Below are 25,229 nucleotides of genomic sequence, written 5' to 3' on the forward strand. Positions count from 1 at the left end.
CTTACCTCACTATACAGAGCCTCTAACTAATGGCTTCAGCATTTTACAGAACTGTACCAGGTCTAGTAAGGCCCATTCATGATGCTTGAATACCATCACTTCACTCACTTAATGAAATCATTCATTTTGAGAATACATTTTCAAGGCAGTTCCTCTGTCCCCCAGGAGGAATATTTTGAGGTCTCCCAGTGATCAGAGAATAAAACGACTTAACAGGAAAGCCCTAGAGTTCTTGAAGAGCAAGGCCTTTGAAAGATTCATTGTTGTGGAATCTCCCTTTGAAAGAGACCACTTTATCTTGCTTCTAAACATCTATAGGACCGACAGCATTTTTTGAAAAGAAATTTAGAGCAGTGTTACAGAACAAACTTATGTAGGTAATCTACTATGGGTAGTGTGTAATTTGAAGAATGATAGTTCCATTTTTATGGTTGCCATAACAATCATATAGTTGTACAAAACAATGTGTATAGCTCTTACAGAAGGGAGCTAGCACCATTGTGATGATTCTTCTCATATCAGAATAACTGTTTTTCAGATCTGAAAAATAGGGGATGGCTTAACCCTTCCCCAGTTAGCTCAGCATGTTGCCTGAGAAGGCTTTTGGAGCTTCAGGGCTGTTGAAATGCATTCACCCCTTGCATTTGCATTTTAGCCTGATAAATAAATGAATTGAGAATTAAGGATGATGATCCTTTTCAACAGCAGGTACTGAATTCCTGGCTTGGGAATTCAAAGGATGAAAAATATATGTATATTGTTCCTCAAATAGAAATGTAGGAGAGATGTCTAGACATGGTTAATTCCTTGACTTTGTGACTATTCTTAATACTGTCTACTAGAATTTAAATCTGTTGAATTCTGGCCTTTACTCCATTGTATGTAGTCTCAGAAAAAGTCATGCTAAGATTCGGTTACATTTTTTTTCACATGTTAACTGTGTTTTTTCTGTAAAATGTGAAGCAAACTTAAAGGTATAGTCTATTTAAGTAAAAAAAGTAAGCTGGGTGTGGTGGCGAACACCTTTAATCCCAGCACTTGGGAGGCAGAGGTAGGAGGATCGCTGTGAGTTCAAGGCCACCCTGAGACTCCATAGTGAATTCCAGGTCAGCCTGAGCTAGAGTGAGACCCTACGTTGAAAAAACAAACAAACAAACAAACAAACAAACAAAAAAAGTATATCCACACATACACTGCTTGCTTTGTCCATCCTCCTTGCTCCCCATTTTTATATAGTCTTTCTAAAGGAATATGTGACTTGATGTTTTTCTGTTTTGGATATACTAAGGAATATCCCTTTTGATAAAATTTGATAGCAGCACTCTGTATGTGGACTTTAAGGCTTAGGGTGGAAAAATGTCAGGTTTGGATGTGATACTTGAAATGAAGTCATTGGTTGTTGCCAGTGTAGGTTTCTTCACTTGAGCTGCCTGTGCTCATTCTCCCTTCTTTGCACCTTATGCTCTTCCTGCTCCTCTCCTCTGAAGAGGAGCCCTTCCTCAGGTTTTAGTTACCCACCCAAGGAAGATACTTCCTTATCCCCTCTTCAGATACTGCCTGGTCTGACATAGATCTCACCATGTCAAGACTTTCCACTCCCCAGATCCCCAGTTCTCCCCACACATACACACACATCAGGAAGCAGCCAGTACAGGGATTTGGCTTACATGCCAAGGAACTGCATTGAAGGGTTGACAGGAATGTGATAGCACAGCTGGAAACCATATTTGTGTTGTGACTGTGAAAGCACAGACACGTATCTCGTATAGCACTCTCACTAAGTTGGTTGTTCAGGAGTAGGACTGGGGTATGAAGTGTGATGAACTGTGAACTTCTTTTTTGCCTCCCTACCTAGTCCTTTACCTAATCTATGAACCCGTCTTTTTCACGTGATATTATCTATAAGGCCCACTTCTCTCCTCCTGTACACATGAATTAGTTTATCTAAAAAGAAAAAGCAAGAAGTGACTCCAAGTTTCAAAAAGAGGTTATGGTGCTCAGAAGTGAAAGTTTATGCCCAGCCTGATATTTCCCACTGACTGTCTCACTATAATCCTTCATGGTCCCTGAAAACCTTAGGTTTCCTTGTGGTCCTTCCCATTTTTGAGGTGTCCTCAAAAATGGAAACTTGAGAAAGAAATGTCTTCTCCATCTTTCTTAGGACTGGACTTGAATAAGCCTGTTTTCCTTCTATCAAGTTCTATCTCCCAAGTTTTTTTAGATCAGTGAGCATTGTAGACCTGAGTCCTGTAACCATTGGGATAATGATCATTTCAGCCCAAATGCTTCCAGAATATTCAGATCCTAAGATAAGATAAATTATGAAATTAAGGGTGGAAGCAGAGATTTCAGTTTATATTGTAATAAACCTGCTTGGCCCAACTGATTTATTTTTAGCACCTCTACCCACTTCATCTCCCCTCTTTCACTTACCTTTTTTTTTAAGACAGTCTTTCACCATGTAATCCAGTCTTGTTTCAGCCTCCCAAGTGCTGAGATTACAGGCAGCACTGTGTCTGGATTATACCTTCCCATTTGGCAGATCCTTAATCCTGTTGTGTTAGAGTCAGAAAAAGGGTGGATGATATTACCCTTTCCTGCCTAGCATAAAGGTTCAGGGCTGACAGCCTGACAACAGATGACAGGTCATTCACTCATAGTTGTATCTGATAAAAGAGCCTTCAATCTCATGACCCAAGGACCCAAGATAAACTTCCTTTTTATTCTTAGATTCTGTGAAGCCTGGACAGCATTTGTGATTGGTCAGAAGGTATGGGATTTAATAGTAGTAGATAAAGGGGAGAAACCACAAGGCCTGCCTGGGTTCTTTCTCCATACAGCATTCCTTCCTTCTGGGAATTGGCAGGACCTTTTCTTGAATTGAGGCAGGGGCTATCCTAATGATCTATAATCAAATAAGGGAGATCTGAGTTTTTTTTGCGGAGGAGGGGACTTCACTTTAAAATGTAGGAGAACATTAGGATAATGTTTTTAGGTTTTATGTCTGCCCTTGGGGAAGGGGTCTGGCTTCTGATTTCTTGGAAAAAGGGAGAATGATAGAATCAAAGGTAGGCAAAAGAAAAGTAGAGAGAAACTTTGTATCTCAGGCCTTTATTTGGAGGTATTATTTTCTGAGCCCCAGTCGTCATAGCTCTGCAGTTCTATGATGTAAGTAAATTAATTACTCTTAGCCTCAGTTGCCCCATACCTAAAATGAAAGTGAATAGCCACCATAAGTATAATTCTGTTCTCTCAAGGAAAAGGGGGGGGGTATCTTTAATGACAGCAAGATTGCTTATATATTGAAGGTTTGCTTGTAGTCTATGAAGATTTTTATGTTTAAACTCAATACTCTGTATTGAGGGGCTTATATATTTGATTCCTCCATGAAATCATTTCCTAGAGGCTAATAGACACCTCATTTTGTCTGAGTTTAAATTGGAATTTTTAGAAACCAGTATTTTGATACCTGTCTTACAGTTAATGTAGTCTGATGTTTTAAGACTGGAATATAGGGAAACTCTACTACAAGAATATATTGAGAGAGTTTGGGATAAAGAGACTTTCTGGGCCTGGGGAACTCGCCTGCCATCCTTGATCCCTTAGGCACACAGGCTGTGTGTTCTGCAAAGCCTAGCTTTAAGTCTTCTTGGACAGAAAGTAATTGTTCAGAGGCCAGCTATCTTTGGCTTCCACAGAAGTCCTGTTAGTTGATAGTGCAGTGCATTTAGGTAAGTTCACTGGGCAGAGACATTGCTCACCTCCTCATTTCCTTATGGTATCTTTGCATTGCAGCCAACTCAGACTCTGTTTATACATCCTTATAATTATCACTCCCTGACCCTTACTCTGTCCTGCTGTTTATTTTCTGTTTCTACACACATGTACACACACATGTGTAATTGGATAGGAACATTTGTCTGTCTGTTCTCAAATGAGTCTTGAGTACCTAGAACAGTAGATATGCTAACTATTTGTTGGATGAAGGAGTTCTGCCTTCTTTTGTCTTGATTTCCGATGTGTCTTCATGTTCATATCTCACTGCTTTTAACAACTTGGATTTGTTCTTGATATAAAATGGATTAAATGTATGAAAAAGACTAGACACATACACACATAGTTATAAGCCCATTGAGAAAAGGGTGAGCATATTTCTTGGGAAATGTCATGTTTGAAAGGATTTGTACTATAAAAGGGAGTCAGTTAATTCTTTGTGGCTGCAGAGGGCCTGAGTTAATAGTAATTCAGTCCTATTTAATTTCAGCCTCTCAGAGTTCTTGTAATGGTTACAGTTATCTAAGGTTGCATGCATGCCTAATGAGGCAGTGAACTCTTCCTCCAACCCCAACTCATCCAAAATGTTCAGCATATGGGTTGCTCTGTCTCTTGGGTTTTGAGGCCTTTGAGGGATCACATTTGGACTGAAGTGGCCTTGTAACAGGGATGATTCTATGACTGTGGTCTCTGAACTTACACAGTGATTTTTCTGTGTGTGTGTGTGTGTGTGTGTGTGTGTACACATACATACATACATACATATATGCATACACATATAACAAATATTAATAACATATCTGTAATAGGAACCAGGGATATAGCTCAGTAATATAACACTTGCCTAGAATGTATAAGGTCCTAAGCACAATCCTTAGCACTACCCAAAACAAACAAATAAAAAGACTACAAAGGGATGAACAAAATGATTAAATGGTTAAGTATAGGGGACAGGGTAGAAGGGTGGAAGGATAGAGGTAAAAAGAGACTTCTCTGAGTTTACTTTGACTTTAAAAAAATTATTTATTTGCATGTGTGCTTGTTTGTATGTGTGCTTGCATGTACATTCCAGGGTTTCTTGACACATTAGTTCAGCTTTGAAAAGAATAAAAAAAGCCATATATGAAGGAGGTTTGGAGGGAGACAAAAGTGAAGCAGGGCTCGACAGGTGGATTAGCAGTTAAGGTACTGTCAGCAAGACCGAAGAACCCAGGTTTGATTCCCCAGTACCCACGTAAAGCAAGATGGACAAGGTGGCACATGCATCTGGAATTCATTTACAATGGTTAGAGGCCCTGGCACACCCATTCTCTCTCTTTCTCTATCTGCCCCTCTCTCTACCTCTACCTCTACCCCTCCCTCCCTCCCTCCCTCCCTCCCTCCCTCCCTCTCTATCAAATAAAGAAATAGCATGTAAAACATATTTTAAAAGAAAAGTTGAAGCAGGGTTGGAGAGATGGCTCAGCAGTTAAGGTGCTTGCCTGCAGAGCCTAACGACCCTGGTTTGATTCTCCAGTATCCATGTAAAGCCAAGTACACAAAGTAGTGCATGCCTCTGGAGTTTGTTTGCAGCAGCTGGAGGCCCTGGCACTCCCATTCTCTCTGCCTCTTCCCTTCTGTCTCTCCTTAAAAAAAAAATTAAAGTTGAAGCAGGGCTGGAGAGGTGGTTTAGTGGATAAGGCATGTGCCTGCGAAGCCTAAGAACCCAGGTTTGATGCTCTAGGTCCCATGTAAGCCAGATGCACAAGGTGGTGCATATGTTTGGAGTTCATTTGCAGTGGCTAGAGGCTCTGGCTTGCCCATTTTCCCTCTCTCTCCCCTCTCTCTCTCCCTCCCTCTCTCTCTCTCTCTGTGTCTCAAATAAAAATAAGTATTTTTTAAAATTAATTTAAACATCGAAGCATATTTGGAAAGCTGTGGCAGGAGGATTATGTGAGTTTGAGGTCAGTCTGAGTACATAGTGAGTTCCAAGCCAGCGTGGCTACAAGTATGAGACCCCGGTTTAAAAAAAAAGAAAATGTACTAACTCCCTCTCTTTCTGCTTGCAAATAAATAAAAATATTTTTTTAAAAAGTTGAAGCAAATGGCAAGATTATGACCTTTGATAAGATTTTTGTTTGTTTGTTTGTTTGGGTAGAGGGGTTTAGACAGAGTTGCCATGTAGCGTGGGATGGCCGGGAACTTATTATGTAGCCCAGTTGGTTTGAAACTCCAGCCTCAGCCTCCAGAGTGCTAAAATTTCAGCTTTGACTTGCTATACCTGGCCTCTGATGAGTCTTTGTAGATTATTTTACTATTCTTTCAACTACCCTAGAAACTGAGAGAACATTAATTTGAACTCATTCTCTGTGTTTAAACCATGGCTTTCTTGGCTCCCACAGCAGTAGGCTAGTCTTGTTTGTGGCATCTGCTCTAGGACAGAGCTACGAGAAATTCACTGGGTGAGTAAGTAAACAGATAGGAAAGAGGAGAGCAATTCAGTTGGTTCTGACTGAGTCCCACATTATCCCTGTCGTATAGAAAGTCAAAGAACCTCATAACCACATTCACTTGTCTAGAATTTTGCCAGCACTTGAGGTTTCCCTCTGTGCACCCACAATTAAAAATCCATGGTCAAGTAAAAGGGACCTTCCTAGAGTGCTGTGCAATTTCTTTCTGCTCACTTTGTGGTTCATGAATGTGTGGAGGGAGGACAAAAGACCAGGGCAAATGGACCGCAGTCACTTTACACTCTTACCAGCCCTGACCATCTCTTACTGTTCAGAAAGCTCTGGACTTTGCAGCAGATTCCTTAGCATCATTTGTGTCAGTGGAACTCAGGGAAAGAAATGGTGTAAAGGTTTTAGAAACTGCCACCAGTAAAAATAGAAGGTGCTGCCCACTCACCAGAACCAGAAGGGATGATGATTCCAGCTCAGTGAGATGGATGTGCAGATGAATTCAGCATCTGACTTTACTGGAAGGCCCAGTGTCCACCTGGCTGGACTGTGGCAGTGCTCTTGGGGACATAGTACCATGGATGAGTACTCTAGCTCCTTGGCTAGTTCTTCTGCTGTGGTTACATAAAAATTTCTGCTTTCTGTATTAACTGTGATACCATCTAGCTAAGAAAGCATTGGAGTAAAAATTTTATTCTTTATCCTCTTGCAGTTTTTTCTTAGATATTTTCCATTCCTTTACACCCATTCACTACCATTGACCCAGATCCTTCCTACCAGAATTGCTTGCTCGCAGGGAGACAAATCCAGAGTCATGGACAGAGGAGGGCCTCTATAAATTCTGTTAATCTGGAAATGGTCCCTAAACCACAGTTTGTAAAACACTGTTTTATGAGAAAAGAAGATGGGATAAAGAGAGAAAAGGACACCCTTGGAAACAATAACACTGTGGTGTGACCACAGGATCTGATGCCAGGAAGTCATGAGTTCTAATCTTAAATGTGTTTCCTAAGGCATAGTGGCAATATTGAATGGAAAAAATGCTAAATAGATCCCTTTGGTCATTTTTTTTCATTCATCTGTCCATCAGTTATTCATTACATATGCTTTCATTGTTACAAATACAGACCAGTCTCAGAGATTGGCTCCCAGCTTAACAGTGATAAGATTGTCCATAAGTAAGTATCAATAAGTATATCAAAGACAGAGAGGGGCAGGTCAAAAGCATGAGCAGGGCAGTAGAGAGATGTAACTACTCTGTGGAGCTTAGGAGATCCCTAGAAAGAAGGTATTGCACCCAGACATTGAGAAGTAAGGTAGATCTTTGTATCAGTTATTTCTTGTTCTTGGGGAAAGGACCTGACCATAAGCAGTTTAGGGAAGAAATGTGTTTATTTTCAGTTTACAGTTCTGAGGGGAAGTCCATCATGGTGGGGAAAATCTGGCAGGAGCAGGAAACTGGTATCAAATCTTCACATCAGCAGGGAGGAAGTGAGAACAATAAATGAGTCTGGACTATAAAGTCTGAAGGCCTGCCCTCAGTGACACACTTCCTCTAGCAAGCGCCACTCCTAAAGGTTCCACAGTTTTCCAGAACAGCACCACCAACTAGGGATTAAGCATTCCAACACTTGAATCTATGCAGGACATTTTATATTTAACCACCACATTCTGCCCTGGCCCCCATAGACTAATAGCTATCTCATGATATAAAGTACATTCAGTCCAGCTTTGAAAGCCTCCAAAGCTTTTACCAGTCCCAACAGTATTCAGAAGTCTAGAGTGTTATCTGAGACTCAAAGTCATCTCTTAACTGTGAGCCCTGTAAAATAAAAGCACAAGTTACATACATCCAATATAAAATGACACAGAATATACATTTCCATTCCAAAAGGGAGGAGTGGGAGCATAGCAAGGAAATATTGGACTAAAACAAGACCAAAACCCAGCAGGGCAAACACACAAAGCACCATGTCCAGTGTTTGGGACTTGTGATGAAATCCTCTGGGCTCCAAATGGCTTGGGTAGCTCTACCCTTCCAGCTGTGTGGCCTGTAGCCTCTTTTGTGGCCTGGATATGCCCACATCCCACAGCTTTTTCTTGGCAAACATCCCATGGTTCTGGCATTTCTAATAGCTTGAGGTCTTCATTGCAACTTGGACTTCACCTTCACAGCTCATGTGGTAGCCTGACAGGGCTTCTTTGCAGTGACTTTGACAGACACTACCTCACATTGCTTAGGTTCAGCAGCTTTCTGGAACCATGGTACAAAATACCATGACCTTCACATTATTCTTATCTTTCATTCTTCCAAAACCAGTACCATATGGCAGTACTGCCACATTCAGTCAGATTGTAATGAAGTGCCCATGTTACACAGCTTTATTAGCCTGTGTATGCTGACCTTGGGGAACAGAGACTTCTTAAGCATTCTTCCTTTCAGACTATGTCCTTTCAAAAAAGTTTGCATTCTTCCTATATTGAGCCTTCAGTGGATTGGGTCTTGCTCTCAGAGCATCTTTCCTATTGTCCTAGTGCAGAACAGTTGGCTTATCTTTAATGATGATAAATTATTTAATAATTGCAGTTTAAGCAGCTGTAGTTTCTGTGCCCTAATTTTTATATTTGCTCACATTTCTTTCCATGTAAAACTTTATATTTTTAATGTCTTTCTGCTCTGTATTTTCTTTTCTTTCAACATAAATGTGAGTCAGGACAGCTAAAAGAAGCCATGTCACAGACTCACTGTTATTCTGCCTTGAAATTTCTTCTTCCAAACACATTAGTTCATTACTTTTAAATTTATCTTTACATAAGTTCTTAAGACACAGGAAGAATGCAGCTAGTTTCTTTATTAAACTGTTACACAAATACCTTTAGCCCAGTTCTCTATAGAGTCTTTATTCCCCTCTGAAATCTCATGAGCCAAGCCTCCATTTCTCTCAGACTTTCTGGTTTTTAAAACTTCCACCAGAATGGTTTATTTAGCTCTATGTACAGCATTGTAAGGCTAATTTAGTCCAAAACTCCAAACTTTTTCACAGTCCTCCCACAAACCAGTTCCAAAAGCCTAAGAACCACATGGTCAGGGGTCAAGTTCATCACAGCAGTTGCCCCACTTCCTGGTACCAGTTACCTGTGTGAGTCACCTTCTTGTGCTGGGACAAAATATCTGACAAGAAGCAGTTTATGGAAGGTACGGGTTTATTTATAGCTTATGGTTTCCAGGGGACGTCCATAATGCTGTGAAAAGCATGACAGGAGCAGGAAGCTAGTGTCACATTGTCGTATCAGCAGGAAGTAGAGAAAGAGAGAACAGAAACCAGGGCTAGACTATAAAACCTCAAAGCTACCCTCAACAACACACTTCTTACAGCTAATCTCCACCTCTTAAAGGTTTCCCAGTGTCTTGGACAGCACTACTAAGTAGGGATTAAGTATTCACTCAAACAAATGAACTACAGGGAACATTTTAGATGTTTTGTTACAACTACCACAGTCTTAGACTTTGGAAATTGGTGAGGAAAGTGTCCTAGTACAAGAATAGCGTAGACAATGCTTCAGAGATCAGAAGATATGGAAAACAGTTTGGCATATAAGGTGTATGTTGGGAATGTGAAATCTTGTTGGTAATGTGAAATCTAACTTGAGAAGTACTTGGAAGTCTTTGAATCCTAAGCTGAATTTCTGTTTCATTAACTTTAAGCTGAAGCATTTTGACCATACACATGCTTTAAGATGATTAATCTGGCAACAACCATAGCCTTAGGCAGGCTACTTTTGTGATGTGTACAGCCATTAACAAAACCCAGTCAGGGGACAGTGATGAGGTGCTTTGGAGAGGAGGCAGCGGCAAAGGCACTGAGAAAGAAGTAGAGACACTGGTGCCTTGAGAGGCAGAGAAGGAAGGGGGTTGTAGGAAGGGTGAGAATGAGAAAGGAGCAGACGTTCCCTCAGTGCTTTTATTTCCTGGGGCTCTGAACCAGGTCTTAAGAAGATATAGAAGGCTTTTCATTACTCTTATGTGTCCTTTCCCCAAACCAATGGCTTTGAGTAGAACAGACTCTCATGGAAGTTAACTGTGCCTTTAAAAAGTTCTTTTAAACCCCTGAGTCACGTGCCTCCAAAAATTTTGGTTACATAACATTTCTCTGAATAGAAATTCTGCAGCCTCATGTACTCATTCTTTCCCTCCCCCACCTGGCACTTTAGTATCTGTAAGTCAGGTTAGGTTCTTTCAAACCATTGTTGCAGAACTCTTTAAATATTTGGTCTCACCAGTTCTAAAAGCTGGCAGGCCAGCTGCTTCCTGCAGGTTTTGACACCAAAGCCTTCCAGAAAAGGAGCCAATAAAATCCCAAGCATGTTAACAGAGTGGAGTAGCTGTATGGTGTACCGCCTCCTTGTCCCATCCCCGCCCTATAGGGCTGGGCTCCCAAGTGCTGAGGCCAGCAGCTCACTGTGGCCCACAACCACAAGGAGCTCTCGCGTACCACATCATGGCCGATTCGTAATGTGGCGATGACAACAGATTAAATCACTGGTTCTCAACACTAAGGTGTGGGTTTGTCAGGGTCACTCACTGTTCCTTTGCTTCTCCCAATTTTCCATAGTGTGTGAAAGCAAGTTTGGACCTATAATACAAATTCATGTTGGGAGCACTCTGAGTTTCAGTGTCTAGGAGTTCTTTCCCTTAGTCCACATTGCATGTCACTTTCTTCCAGCATCCCCCCAACACAAAATTATAAAATATTGTAATTCCTCATTATACATATGGATTTGTTTATGTCCTGCACTTTGTCCAAACATGACTTTTCGGCAGCTTGCAGCTATTACATGTAATGCAATGGACTTTCTGAAAATCAGTAAATGGGGTAAGAGGTATTTTGGAGTAGGAAAATGGGTGGTGCCAAGATGAAAACTAGTTGATGAGAGTTCATACTACAAATAGCCTCCTAGAGGCAAGATGCAACTGAGCATGAACCTGTAGCTGTAAGATGCAGACTACCAGCTCAAAAGAGTGCTTCTTTGCACTGGGCCACCTCCACCCCTAACTGCCCATAAAAGAACACCACAAGAGCAAACACATTAGCTTCCCTGCAGGGGATAGTTCAGCCACCATGTTGACTTCTTGCAACATTTTTTAGATTAAGCATGGTGGCAAAGCCTTTTGTAGGCTAAGGACTCTGCTGGAGGTAATGCAGGGTGCCCCATTGCAGGTCTCCAGAAAGGCTCTCCTGAGGAAACTTGTTTCAGGGAGATACTCCACCACAGTGAAGTACCAGGGACAGCTAGGTCTGGCATGAACTGCTGGTACCACTTCATAAAGGCTCTGAGAAGTCAAAGTCGTAGTATGACTCAGAAATCAGCCCAGCATGTCCCAAACTGAGTGAGTAACAAGAACTTTTGTAAAAACATAAAGCATCAGGAAACATCCATTTGGAAGAGAGTTGGCAAACTCTATTAAGGGCTACATAAATTTTTCAGTTGTAGGGATCAAATACAGGGCCTTGAGTATTTAAGCAGTTGTTCTGCCACTGAGCTACATCCCTAGCTCCCACATGTGAATATTTCAGCACATTGTCTCTGCTGCAACTAGCTAACTCTACCAGCTTATCAAAAATCAGACCCTGTCCCAACCAAGCAATATCTGTGAATTCGTACAATGCTCATGTGCCATGAGATCAGACTCTTTAGATTTGTAGGCCCTTCAGGGAGGGCAGGTCATACCGGCAGACAGACCTCTACTTGGGTGGGAGAGCCAGCCTTCCTGAGGATTGTGTCTCATTGTTCACTGTCATTTAGATTTGTATGTTTCTGGTTTAAGAACAGATAAACAAATAAGGTCATAGTAAACAAGTAGTCTAGAATTTTCCTCAGCAAACAACTTTGGGTCCTGTTAATAAAGACACTTACAAATTAACTATAAAGCCTTACTCTGTTGCAGATGGCTGGATTTGTTTTAGGCTAGAAATGTCTCAGCAGCCATTAACATTCAGTGTGTCCACAGAAATGAACGGCTCAAGAAAAAAAAAAAAAAAACAGAGATATTAAGAAAATATAACTTCCTAGTTAACCCTCCCAGTAAACTAGTAAACTGTATCTTCCCCTAAGCTACGTATTTATTTTGGCCTAGAGTTTCCTGTGATGTCATCATGATGAAAGAAAAAGAACCAAAACAATCCTCCTATGGCAGGTGACACATCAATTTTAGTTACACAAGTGTTTTTTATTGCAGACTCAGTAAGTCCTTTGGCCAGGTTTTATAGGGAAACAAAAAGGAGCAAAGGGCAGTCTGTCCTTTCTTTACCTTCTGAAATAAGTTCAAAGTCCTCTCCATGGTGGAGCCCATTATGGTCAAGTCAAAATTAGTATCATATGTTCCTAGTTCTTCCTGTTATCATCCATCATCTCTTATCCATCTGAGTTGCATCAGTTATATTTGAGACTCTAGGGACAATATACTTTCCATGAATTTCAGTGTTTTTCTATTTCTCTGATATTCTTTATTTACAACCTCTTTTATTATATGATGATGATGATGATGATGATGATGATGATGATGTGTGTGTGGTGTTAAATCAAGGGCCTTTGTGCACACACTGGGAGAAAAAATGCCTTCTCACTGGGCCTCACTCTCCAGCCTCACTCTCTCTTTCTCATAGGGTGTAAGATGGTAACCCAATATTTCTGGAACTACTCTTTAATTGCTTTTGATACCTCTCATTCTAGGTGGCATCATATTTTTTTTCAAAAATTTTTTTATTAACAGCTTCCATGATTATAAAAAATATCCCATGATAATGTCCTCCCTCCCCCTCATTCCCCTTTGAAACTCCATTCTCCATCATATCCCCTCCCCATCTCAATCAGTCTCTCTTTTATTTTGATGTCATGATCTTTTCCTCCTCTTATGATGGTCTTCTGTAGGTATTGTCAGGCACTATGAGGTCATGGATATCCAGGCCATTTTGTGTCTGGGGGGAGCACATTGTAAGGAGTCCTACCCTTCCTTTGGCTCTTATATTCTTTCTGCCACCTCTTCTGCAATATACCCTGAGCCTTGGAAGGTGTGATAGAGATATTGCAGTGCTGAGCACTCCTGTCACTTCTTCCCAGCACCATGATATCTTCTGAGTCATCCCAAGGCCACTGACATCTGAAAAGAGAAGGTTCTCTACCAAAACTGAGAGTAGCATTAATATAAGGGTATGAAAATTAAGAGAAGTGCTTACTGGGCAGTTTGAGAAACATAGTATATACACTTAGCCAGACAGCAGTAGAGGTTACACCCCTAAGGCTCATGACTACCCCTGTTTTAAGTTTTCAGTATCAGGGATGTATTCCCTCTCATGGAGCGTGCCTCCAGTCCAATTAGAGGGCAGTTGGTTTCCACCATGCCAGATATGCCACTATTGCACCTATTGGCTCATTTGGCCTGGCTGGCCAAATATAAGGCTTGCAGTGTCCACTGTTGAGTATCTTCACTGGTGATTTCTCTCTTTCCCATTGATCTGCATGCAGAATGGCTTCTTCCAGCTTTCTGTTAGCTGGTCTACATGAAGGAGGTTATCAGCTCAGTTCCAGCAGGATTTCTTAGTGGCCTTGTAGCCCAAGTATGTGGAATATTCAGCAATAGGGTGTTCCCATCTATTCCTGGTGGGAAACCAAGGGCCTTGGCAATGGCCTATAATATTTTGGGGGCATCAGGGACCTCCCTGGCCAACAACTCACTGGAAGGTATCTCATCCTTGACACTGAAAATTTTCTAGCAACAATCTCCAGCTCCTGAGTGTTCCATTGTCCAAGAAAGTAGGTTTCCATACGATTTATTTATATTCTCTTAGATTTTGATTAGCCCTCCCTCCACCTTTCCTTTATTCAGTCTCTTCCCCTGACCTCACTTGGTTCTTTTCACCCCCATTAATCTATTCTTCTCCTTACATATATATAATACCATTATTTTTAAAGCCATTATCTGTAATAAGCAAGAGGAATCTAAACCTATGATAAGGGAATTGACATTTTCTGAGCAATATATATCTGATGGACAATTGTCAGTGTTATTTTTCCATTTAAAAAAGAAATACAGTGGTTCATGCCTTTAATCCCAGCACATGGGAGGCTGAGACTACATAATGAATTACAGGTCAGCCTGGGCTAGAGTGAAACACTACCTTAGAAAAAAAGAAAGGAAGGAAGGAATACCGTGCTGGGCATGATGGCACACATCTTTAATCCCAGCACTCGGGAGGCAAAGGTAGGAGGATTGCTGTTAGTTTGAGGCCACCCTGAGACTACATAGTTAATTCCAGGTTAGCCTGAGCCAGAGTGAGACCATTCCTTAAATAAAAACGAAATACAGTGAAAACATTTTTAAATATGAAGCAGTATAAGGGGAAAATTAATATACAGTTCTACTACCCATTGATCAAACCTTTGAACATTTAAAACATTTTTTACTTACCTCAATTTAAACATCAACATGTTAACTTATTTTTAAATTAACAAACAAGGGCTGTAGAGATAGCTTAGTGGCTAAGGCGCTTGCCTGCACAACCAAAGGACCCAGGTTTGATTCCCCAGGACCCATATAAGCTAGATGCACAAAATGGCACGTGCACCTGGAGTTTGTTTACAGTGGCTGTGCCCATTCTCTCTTTTCCTATCTCTCTCTGCCTCACTCCCCTCTAGTTCAAATAAATAAATAAATAAATAAATAAAAATTAACCAACAATAAAATTGAACTTTATTTTTTGTAGAGGCCCATGAATTTAAGGCACATGCAGATCTTAGGCACCATAGCCAAGATTGGCAATTCTCCACTCCCTGTACAGACACCTCACTCTCAGGCCCTAGAAACTGCTGATCTTCTCTTTGTCATTATAATTCTGTCTTCTTGAGAATTTCATAACTGTAATCACACACCAAACAAAAAATAAGGATTTTTGAAATTTTAATTTTCCTTCAGTGTCAGGGATAGAACCTAGGACCTCAGGTATGCTAGGCCAGCTCTCCCACTGCACTTGTATTCCAGCCCCACTTAACCTCATGTTTTTTAAGCACATCTCCATGGTAGTATGTGTGCTTTTGACAGTAGTTTCTTTCACTTAGCCTGCTACCCTTTGAAATTCATTTAAGCTGTAGTGTGCGTGAGTAATGTGTTTATTTTCACTGCCAAGTCTTGTTCCACTGTGGAATTATATTGACAATTTAGTTATCCTTTTACCATTTAAGATTTATCTATTTTTTTGACTTTTTTAAAAAATTAAATATTTTAGAGAGAGAGAATTGGCTCCAGGGCCTCAGCCAGTGTCATTAAACTCTAGGTGCTTGCACCACCTAGTGGGCATGTGAGACCTTGCGCTTGTCTCACCTTTGTGTGTCTGGCTCACCTGCGATCTTAGAGTTGGACATGGGTCTATAGGCTCCGCAGGCAAGCACCTTATCTGCTAAGCTATCACTCCAGCCCCCTCCCCTTTTTTGACATTTCAGGAATCTTTTTTTAATGTGTGTATATATACATGCACATACATTTTTTTATTATTATTTATGTATTTATGAGAGAGAAAAAGAGAGTCTGAGCATGCCAGCACATCCTGCCACTACAAATATGCCTGTGCCATTTTATGCAGCTTTATGTGGATACTGGGGAATTGAATCAGAGCTAGCAGGCTTTGCAAGAAAACACCTTTAACCATTGAGCCATCTCCTCAGCTTGTGGAATCTTAAAATATATTGACATCAATATATATATTGAATGTGGCCAGGTTTTTATTCCCCAATCTTAGTACTTGGATTTAGGTGTGGTGGTGAGATTAGTGGGAGTGATGAGAAGTAAGGGCAGCAGGCAGCACAGGGCTGGGTGAATAGAAAAGCCCAAGGATTTGGTGGGTTGTGCAGGAGCAGCACAACAGTTTTGGAGGGAAGTTTTCAGCAGAAGAGAAACTTTGGCAGTGACACCTTTGAAAACAAGCTTATCTAAATGTGGCCAGCACCAGCACAGCCTTGGTCAGTACTGATGAGTCAGGAGCACGCAGGGCAGTGATGGATGAAGTAGAGGGACCTGGAGAGGGTCCAGGAAGTGCTGGGAGCACCAAGCCAGACAGCTGTATTGTGGCAGGAGAATCATTGTTGCAGAATGCCCCAATGTCCAAGCTGGTATTTAGCATAAAAGGGCTGGAAGGCTGAGAACTAAGGACTAAGCCACCATTTTTAGTCATTTACAGGTGAAAAATGGGTTAGTTGGTGGGCTGTGTTATGTGGAAACCTATGGAACAAAATGAGAGTGTCTTTGTCCAGCAGTGTGAGATGTACCTGAGAATGCTACATGAAATGGAGGCTAGGCTTGAGGGTGACTATGTGACCTTGAGTAAGTGTGAGATATACCTGAGAATGCTACATGAAGATGGGGGACGAGACTTGTGGGTAACTATGACCTTGAGTTTTTTGCAGTTATTCGTGGTTATGAGTCAGGTAATTTGTTCTTTGTGACACACATCTTCTCAAGATGGGGGAAGGAGCTTGAAAGTACTTGCAGCCCGTCACCAAAGGGCAGAGGCAAAAAAAAAACAAAACAAAACAAAACAAAAAAAACCTGGAGGGGACCAACCAACTGGACTTGCCCTTCTTGTCAGAGAACCCTCTGGAAGCCTCCCTCCTAGAAGCTATTTCCCGACTCTAACCCTAACTCCCTGATCACACCAGTTCTTCCTGAGGGCAGGAGAAGTTAGTGCCAGGTCATAGAGAAGAGGAAGTCAATCACCCTTTGTCTCTTCCTAGTGCCACAGGTGATTCACAGAGAAATGATAGAAATCCTTCATGCACTGCAGAGCCTGCACAGGCCAAACCATTCTTGGTGACAGTGACAGTTGGGTCAAGTGTCCACTGTTTGTTCACTGCTAATTATGTCTTAAATCTTTCCTAGAAAAGACTGTATCTTCACCATTGACCCATCAACTGCTCGAGACCTCGATGATGCACTCTCCTGCAAGCCACTCACTGATGGTAGGATGGAAATTTCTCTGCTATTCGTGTAGTGGGCAATAATTCATATCTATGTGCTTTGCTAGGCTGGCTGCCTTGTGCTCTCTGGACAGTGTAATGCACAAGGATGGGTTGGTTTCATTCCTGAACTTGCCTATCAACCTCAAGGTTTTGCTTCTATGGTGATCCTAGTGAGGGTAAGAATGAGAAATTTACACACACCAGATCTTTTTGGCCTTAGAAGAGGCAGCAGGGCCCTTCAGTTAGCTCCAGCCTGGGTATGAGAATGGCAAAAAGGAAGTCCCTCCCTATTGGCTCTACGCAGGGGGTTGAAGGGGCCTCTGCCAAAACATTGTGTAGTAGGCAGCAGGCACACTCCTTGGAAACACTTGTCCCAGGCCTGAGCTGCAGAAAGCCCCCTGCTCCTGTCACTCTTCATCCATCCAATGGATCAGGAATGCCAGGCTAAGAGCCTTTGAACATTCTTTTGGGATGTTGCTGGGCAAGAAAACCTAGGGCTGAGGCTGTTAGTAAGTGTGGTAGGAGAAAGTAATAACAAAGTGTGAAAGGTGTAAGGAGAATAAACCCTTTAGTCTTCCCATTCCCCCCAGATACATTATTTGTAGTAATCTAACTCTACTTCTTGTTCTTGTATGGTATCTGGGTGACTGCTGTGGCTTTAGTTATTCTCAGAGATGGCCTTGACAGTGACACATGGCCCTTGGCAACTTGCCCATAAGGGGGGTACTGCCGTTTTGATTTTAGTTGGCCACAGAGCATTGATGGTACACACTTAAAATATGTTCACATCCCCCCAATGCAAGCCTCTGCCCTCTAACAGACAGTAATAGTCAGCTCCAGCCCCTATCCTTTTCTCTCTTTTCCTCTCCCTTTCTTCTATTAGAAATTAGACCTAGGGCCTTGTGCATCATAAGCAAGCACTCTACCACTGAGCCATATGCCCTAGTATTTTCTTTCTTTCTTTCTTTTTCTTATTTATTTATTTTTGAGAGGGGTTGGGGAATGGGCATGCCAGGACCTCCAAGCACCGCAAATGAACCCAAGACACATATGCCACCTTGTGCATCTGGCTTTACATGGGTACTGGGGAATTGAAACTTGTTCCTTTGGTTTTACAGGCAAGTGCCTTAACTGCTAGGCCATCTCTCTAGCCCTGCCCTAGAAATTTCTACTTAAGATATTGAAAAGAGGCTAAAGTGATAAAAGTTCCCATGGAAGTAATTTTAGAGAAAGTATCTACATCTTTAATCCAAAGTTGGAGCAGTTTATTTACAAAAGCAAACTGTAGCTCAATTTTTTAAATGCTGAGCCATCTCTGCTGTGTGCGAAGGCTTGGGCAGACCTGCTCTAGGTGCAGACCCCACTCCCCTCACCAGCATGGTGACAAGTGGCCCAGGCAGAAGGCTGGTAGACCTGGACCTCCTGCCCTTGAGTTACAGCTCTCTGTGTGTTAGTTGAATGTTCATAAGCAGCTGCTTCACTTATGCGATCCAGTTTCATAGTTGTTACTGGAAAAAGTCTAATACCTGTTTCTCCTTTTCTGGCCTGGAACCCTTGACCTTGCAGGAACAGCTGGGAGCTGACACATGCCCTGCCTCACTCACTGTAAACACTGCAGTTTTATACCTGATACACAAGTGTGCAGCAAAGGCTTCCTAGTCCTGGGATAGAGTGAGACCCTACCATGAGGAAAAAAAAAATTATGAGGCGCCAGCAATCACAAGCTTCCTAGTAGTGTCTTAATGCACCAGGCCATCAGGCCCTTCCCTCTGTCTGTTTCTCACATTACAAAGGACATTGGCCACGTATCTACTCAGCAGCAACAGCACAAGGACTGAAGAAAGGCCTGAGGTGGCCAGGGAGGCCTTTTTATGGTGGCCCTTCTACAGTCAGCCAAGGCCATTTATTCAGGGAAATGAAAAATACCAAGTCAAGACCAGTTTGGATTGGGGTGAAGGTTGGCTAAGCTCATTTATGTTAGTTACTAGTTAATACCAGGGGGAAAATGCTTAATGTTTCAAAAAGCAAATGTTTTCTGGGCATATTTATATAATCTATAACTGTGCTTATTTAAAAAAAAAAAACTGTTATGTTTTGAACTTTAAACATGTGTCTGGTACTATCCCTAGCCTTGAAATGGTTCAGAAAAGAGAATGATTACAAGGATTTTATCTAAGCTCATCAGCTCAGGATAAATGCACAATTCCCCAAAATGCACATATTGAAAATATTGTAGTGACATGTCATCTCGCATTATTTACTGTAACATCCTTAAGACAGAAAAGGGCAAATGAGGGCTGGAGAGATGGCTTAGTGGTTAAGTGCTTGCCTGTGAAGCCTAAGGACCTCAGTTCAAGGCTCAATTCCCCAGGACACACATTAGCCAGATGCACAAGGGGGTGCAGGCATCTGGAGTTCGTTGGCAGTGGCTGGACACCTTGGCACACCCATTCTCTCTCTCTATCTGCCTCTTTCTCTATCGCTCTCAAATAAATAAATAAAACTAACAATAAATAAATAAATGGCAAATGAAAAAAAAAAAAAAAAAAGAATAACAGGGCTGGAGAGATGGCTTAGCAGTCAGGGCACTCTCTTGCAATGCCTAACAGGTGGAGTTGAATTCCCCACTACCCATGCAAAGCCAAACACACAAGGTAGAGCGTGCATCTGGAGTTCATTTGCAGTGGCTGGAAGCCCTGATGCACCCATTATCTCTGCTTCTCTTCTCTCTATCTCTCTCTGCTTGCAAATAAATAGATAAGTAAACAAAAATATTTTTTAAAATACTATAAGCTGGGCATGGTGGTACACATTTTTAGTGTCAGAACTATGAAGGCTGAAGTAAGAGGATCACCATGTGTTTGAGGCCAGCTTGAGCTACAAAGTTAGTTCTAGGTCAGCCTGGGCTAGAGTAAGACCCTGCTTTTAAAAAAGAAAAGAGCTGGGCGTGGTGGTGCACGCCTTTAATCCCAGCACTCAGGAGGCAGAGGTAGGAGGATCGCCATGAGTTCAAGGCCACCCTGAGACTACAGAGTTAATTCCAGGTCAGCCTGGACCAAAGTGAGACCCTACCTCAAAAAACCAAAAAAAAAAAAAAAAAAAAAAAAAAAAAGAAAGAAAGAAAAGAAAGGGCTAGAGAGATGGCTTAGCAGTTAAGGGACTTGCCTGCAAAGCCAAGGCACCCAAGTTTGATTCCCTAAGACCCATGTAAGATAGATGCACAAGGTGGTGCATGTGTCTTGAGTTTGTTTGTAATGGCTGTAGGCCCGGGTGTACCCATATTCTCTCTCTCTCTCTCTCTCTTTCTCTCTCTTTATCTGCCTCTTTCTCTCTCTACCTCTCAAATAAATAAAAATAATTATAAAAAAATACTTTATAAAAGTTATATTTTTGTTTGTTGCCATTGAAGTCATCTGAATTCTGTGAAAAAATAGAGTGCATAGACAGATGTAGCAAAGTCAGTCCTCATCCTCCCAGAGTACCAGTGTATTCCCAGGCATTGTTAAGCCTCTCCAGTCAGGTCCATGGCATAAACAATCGACTACATGATTCTCAGTGACCACCTATTCACCAGTAGGTCAAAATTTGCTTGAAGGCAGAGGAGAGATGTCTCACATGCCCCCTGCCCCAGGAAGCTCTGCTTTGGAAGGGATTCTGCCACTCACGTGATTCACATCTTGTTTTATCCTATAAACACTTTGGAAAAGGAACAACCCCATCATCACCACCAAGCAATGTGGGTTCTCTCACTTTTGCTTAAGAAAATTATTTAATAATAAAAGTGGTATTGTAATGTTAACCCAGAATCTAAAGACAATAAATCACACAGTTTGGTGTTTTATGATTGTAACAGATCACTTTCAACACACCTCACAACTGACCTCACCACTTGAGTGTGAGAATGCCATGTTTGTCAGGTCACACCTCACACTTGACCTCACCACATGAGTGTGGGAATGCCATGGTTATCTGGTCACCCTCTGCTTTTTGAATTACCTCTGAAGCATTCATTTGTTGAATACCCAGCTTGCACTTAAACTTTCTACCTTAAGTGACTCTTAGGAAATTCTTCCCTGTAGTGATCAGAAACACTGTTATCTTCCTGTAATTTTCCACATATTAGTCCTATTTATGCCTGTGGTCAAGTCAGTGACTCTAGTGAAAATCCTTCAGATTCTAGGTAAGTTACTTGTATCTTCCAAATTACCCTTTCAGCTAAGAAGCCTAAATCTTCTTTATCTCCTGGCATAAAGATGTGAATTCATTTGCCATGTCATAGAGTCATTTCCTCCTTTATGAAGCCCGAGGTAGCTGGCTCTCTGGCAGTCAGAGCCCATGAGTTCTCTCCCAACCAGTTTCTCCTCCTCATTTGACAGAGCTATAGCCTGGGCTCAATTAAGCAAGAATTACAGCTTTCCTATAGTGTCAGAAAGGAATATATTATCTAGACAAGTCAGGACCTGTTTTTGCTTTTAGTTGATTCAGGCACCCAACAATCATACAGCATCTTTCTTCTGTACTATTTCATTTTCTAACAGTTACTGTCATTAAACATGACAGGGTTGTCCTAGTCAGACCTTAACAGTGAATGAATGTGAGAGGGGAGTGGCTGCTAATGTACTTGGGTTTCTGGTTGATGATGGTCTTAAGGAATTAGACGGCTGATAGTTGCTCAATTTTGTGAACATACTAAAAACCACTATGGGAAAATGAGTGAAGAATGAATGAATGAGAAGAAATTAATTTTAAAAATCCAAATCCACTTATTCTTGATGTATACCTTGCCCGCAGCTTAGCAGGAATCTTGATGTAATTCCTGTCTGGATATCCATAGTAAATTTCTTTTCTCTCTTCTCCTGTCTGCTTTCATCTCTGAAGCATGAAGTCCTAACCCAAGGTGCCCAGAAACTTGCCCATTCCCCATGTCCCACTCCATTTAATCCTGCCTGAGAAGAGGATAGTACTTGGAAAAGTGGACATCTTCCAACCTGAGCACCTCAGGTGTGCAGTCCTACTGTACTCATGTAGGCACTACCTACTTTCCTGTCTAGGTTGCCCCTGTTACCTTATGGTTGCCCAGCTTTCCCTTCCCTTGGAGGAGCTCATAACAGTAACTGAATAGGAGCCAGGGTCTAAGAGCAGTACCTGTGAGCATTTCATAGAGTCCTTCAGCTCAGTATCTTCCCATATCACTTGCCAAGAGTTTCTTATTGCTGATTACCTATTCAGACCTATGTTAAGTAGGAACTGAAGAGACCTTGACTCCTGTGTCCCAGGCATAGGCACACAATGACACATGGAATAGGTGGTGGTTGCTTTGAAGATAAAAGATCGGTCTGGAGAGATAGCTTACCAGTTAAGGTGCATGGCTGCAAAGCCTAAGGACCCTAGGTCTCCGGGTCCCATGTTAGCCAGATGCACATGGTGAGGCAAGTGTCTAGAGTTCATTTGCAGTGGCTAGAGGCCCTGATGTGCCCATTCTCACTCTCTCTTTCTCTCTTTCCCTCTCTCTGTCTCTAATAAATAAATAAAATGAAATGTAATTAAACAAAAAAATAAAGGGCCAAGGAAAGGAAGAGAAGATAGGAGATCCTAAAGTTTATGTGTTAGAAGGCCAGCATAGCCCCAGAGGCCAAGCCAGACCTTCTCTTCTTATGGTGCACACAGATGGAGCCTGTAAGTAGTGTACTTCACTGTCCAGAGCCCTTCCCAGCCTGGCACAGCTTGGGGAGCTGTAGTCACCTCCAGTGAGACACATAAAGGAAGGGTCTATGCTTGCTGCTGCTGTTTCCTTAGTGCTTGTCTCTTCCTTAGTCCCTATGGACTAGGCCTTCAGAAAGCCCAGTGATCCAGTGTGTCATCAAACATGAAGCACAGGAGGGGGCTAGGCCAGGTAGACAGGCTAGGATGACCAGTCAGGATGGGGTAAGCATGGAAAGTCAGGAAATGGAAACCATTCTCCAAGATTTCCTATCCTGTTAAGGATAAAATCCCAGAGTTGCCAGATGTGGTGGTGCACGCCTTTAATCCCAGCACTCGGAATGCAGAGGTAAGAGGATCACTGTGAGTTTGAGACCACCCTGAGATTACATAATGAATTCCAGGTCAGCCAGGGTGAGAGCGAGACCCTACTCCTCCCCGACACCAAAAAAAAAAAACCAGCCCAGAGTGGACTGCCATACTCTCTGACTACCTCCCCTGCCTTGCTCCTTGGTGTCCTTCTCTTGTCCACGCCAGCCACATGACTACTTGTCCTGAAAATATGCCAGGATGTTCTTTCCTCAGAGCTTTTCACTTACTTCCCTCTCTCTAACCCTCTTCAGATCTGTCACTGTTCTTGTCTCTATGCTCAGATGTCATTCAAGGAGGCCCTTCCTGATGCCCTGTTGCTGACAGTCCCTGGTTTACTTTCAGGGCTAAGGGTCTGCTCTGTTGGCTGGTGAGCTTATAGATCTGGGACATGATGTTGAACTTCAGCCTCTAGAGCACTGTTGTCACATAGTTGATACATAGGAAAGGCTCGTTGAATGGATGAGTAAAACAAGTGAATTAATAAACTTGTCGATGTTGGAAGTAAGAGAAAACTCTAATTTAAGAAACTTAAGTTTCTAGCTTGTGCCCTGGATGAGAGAGGTATGAAGAGGAATTATTGAAGGTATCTGGTTTGGGGAAAGATAGTACAGCAGATAAGGACATGTTGACTACAGTGTTCTTCCAGGCATGGCCACTGTGTAATATTGTGATACATTGTCATCTCCAAAGTTCCTTCTTGAGAATCACACAAGTGAGTTACACAGAAAATTGTTTTAAAAAAAAATCTTTGGCAACGTGTTGTCTGTGGGCCATGGATTATATACACCCAGGACCATCCTAGAAGAAATAACACAAGTAAAAAGTCAAGTTTGGAAATGGAAAGTTGGGGGTCATTAGTACATCAGCCTGGGAGAGCTACCCCACAGCAGAGATAAGGAGCCCAACACAATGACCAAGACAGTGAGGCTAGAGAGATTGGGGGTGAAGCACAGGAGGGGGCTAAGTCATACAGACAGGCTACGATGACCAGTGAGGGTGGGGTGAGCATGAAAAGTCAGGAAATGGACACCACAAATGACATAGCTGTGAAAGTGGGAGAGGCAGGGTGGGTAGAGTCAGAGGAAACAACTTTCTCTGTTTTTAAGATAGAAGAGATTTGACATGTTTCTGTATTGAGGGATAGGAAAGGATGGAGAAGTTGAAAAGATGGGAATGAGAAGTTGGTTGTTTTGCAAGTGATTGGTATTGAAGAAGGTCATGGGATGAATCCAGAGTCCACATGGAAAGTATAGCCAAGAACAGGAAATGGTCCACCACTGTTGAGTGGTCATACATTTGCTTTGTGCATAGCAGACCAAACTGCTGCTGAGAGGATGAGAGATGGGGGAAGGGATATATAGGGAGTAGCCAGGAGCCCACCAGATCAAGCTTAGGCTTACACAGTGCTCAAGTATGCCTGGATTTGAATCCTGTGGACTCTGGGTGACAGATTTTGTTCTCTTCTCAGCCTCTGAGGCACAGAACAGAGGCTAGTTGTAGGTTGCTAGGGGAGACAGGGAAGGTAGCAAGACAGCTCCCCTGTGAACTTGAGTCTTTTCTGGCCCCTGCTTTCATAAAGGCACCATCTGCCACCTAGCCAACCCTGGTATTCCTTGGGCTAGAGAGATGACTCAGTGATTAAAGATGCTTGTTTGTGGGGCTGGAGAGATGGTTTAGCAGTTAAGGTGCTTCCCTGCAAAGCCAAAGGACCCAGGTTTGATTCCCCAGGAACCACATAAGCCAGAATCACAAGGGGGCACACACATCTGGAGTTCATTTGCAGTGGCTAGAGGCCCTGGCATGCCTATTCTCTCTCGCTCTCTTTCTCTGTCTGTGTCTCTCACTGCCTATTTCTGTATCTTTCTCTCAAATAAATAAATAAAAATACTTTTATAAAGGGGTTTGTTTGCAAAGCCTGCTAGCCTGAGTTTGATGCCT

The 25,229-nt window shown here is 42.2% G+C and overlaps 1 protein-coding gene across 2 annotated transcripts in view; it reads left to right on the forward strand.

Moving 5' to 3' along the window:
• Positions 1 to 25,229, forward strand: part of Dis3l2 (DIS3 like 3'-5' exoribonuclease 2) — a 428,102-nt gene that overhangs the window by 261,081 nt on the left and 141,792 nt on the right. For both annotated transcript variants that reach the window (XM_004662245.2, XM_045147855.1), the window contains exon 10: positions 17,140 to 17,219. In XM_004662245.2, coding sequence (XP_004662302.1) covers positions 17,140 to 17,219 — 80 coding nt within the window. The remainder of the gene's footprint in view (positions 1 to 17,139; positions 17,220 to 25,229) is intronic.

This window comes from Jaculus jaculus, chromosome 4 (assembly GCF_020740685.1).
Source record: "Jaculus jaculus isolate mJacJac1 chromosome 4, mJacJac1.mat.Y.cur, whole genome shotgun sequence".
NCBI lineage: Eukaryota > Metazoa > Chordata > Mammalia > Rodentia > Dipodidae > Jaculus > Jaculus jaculus.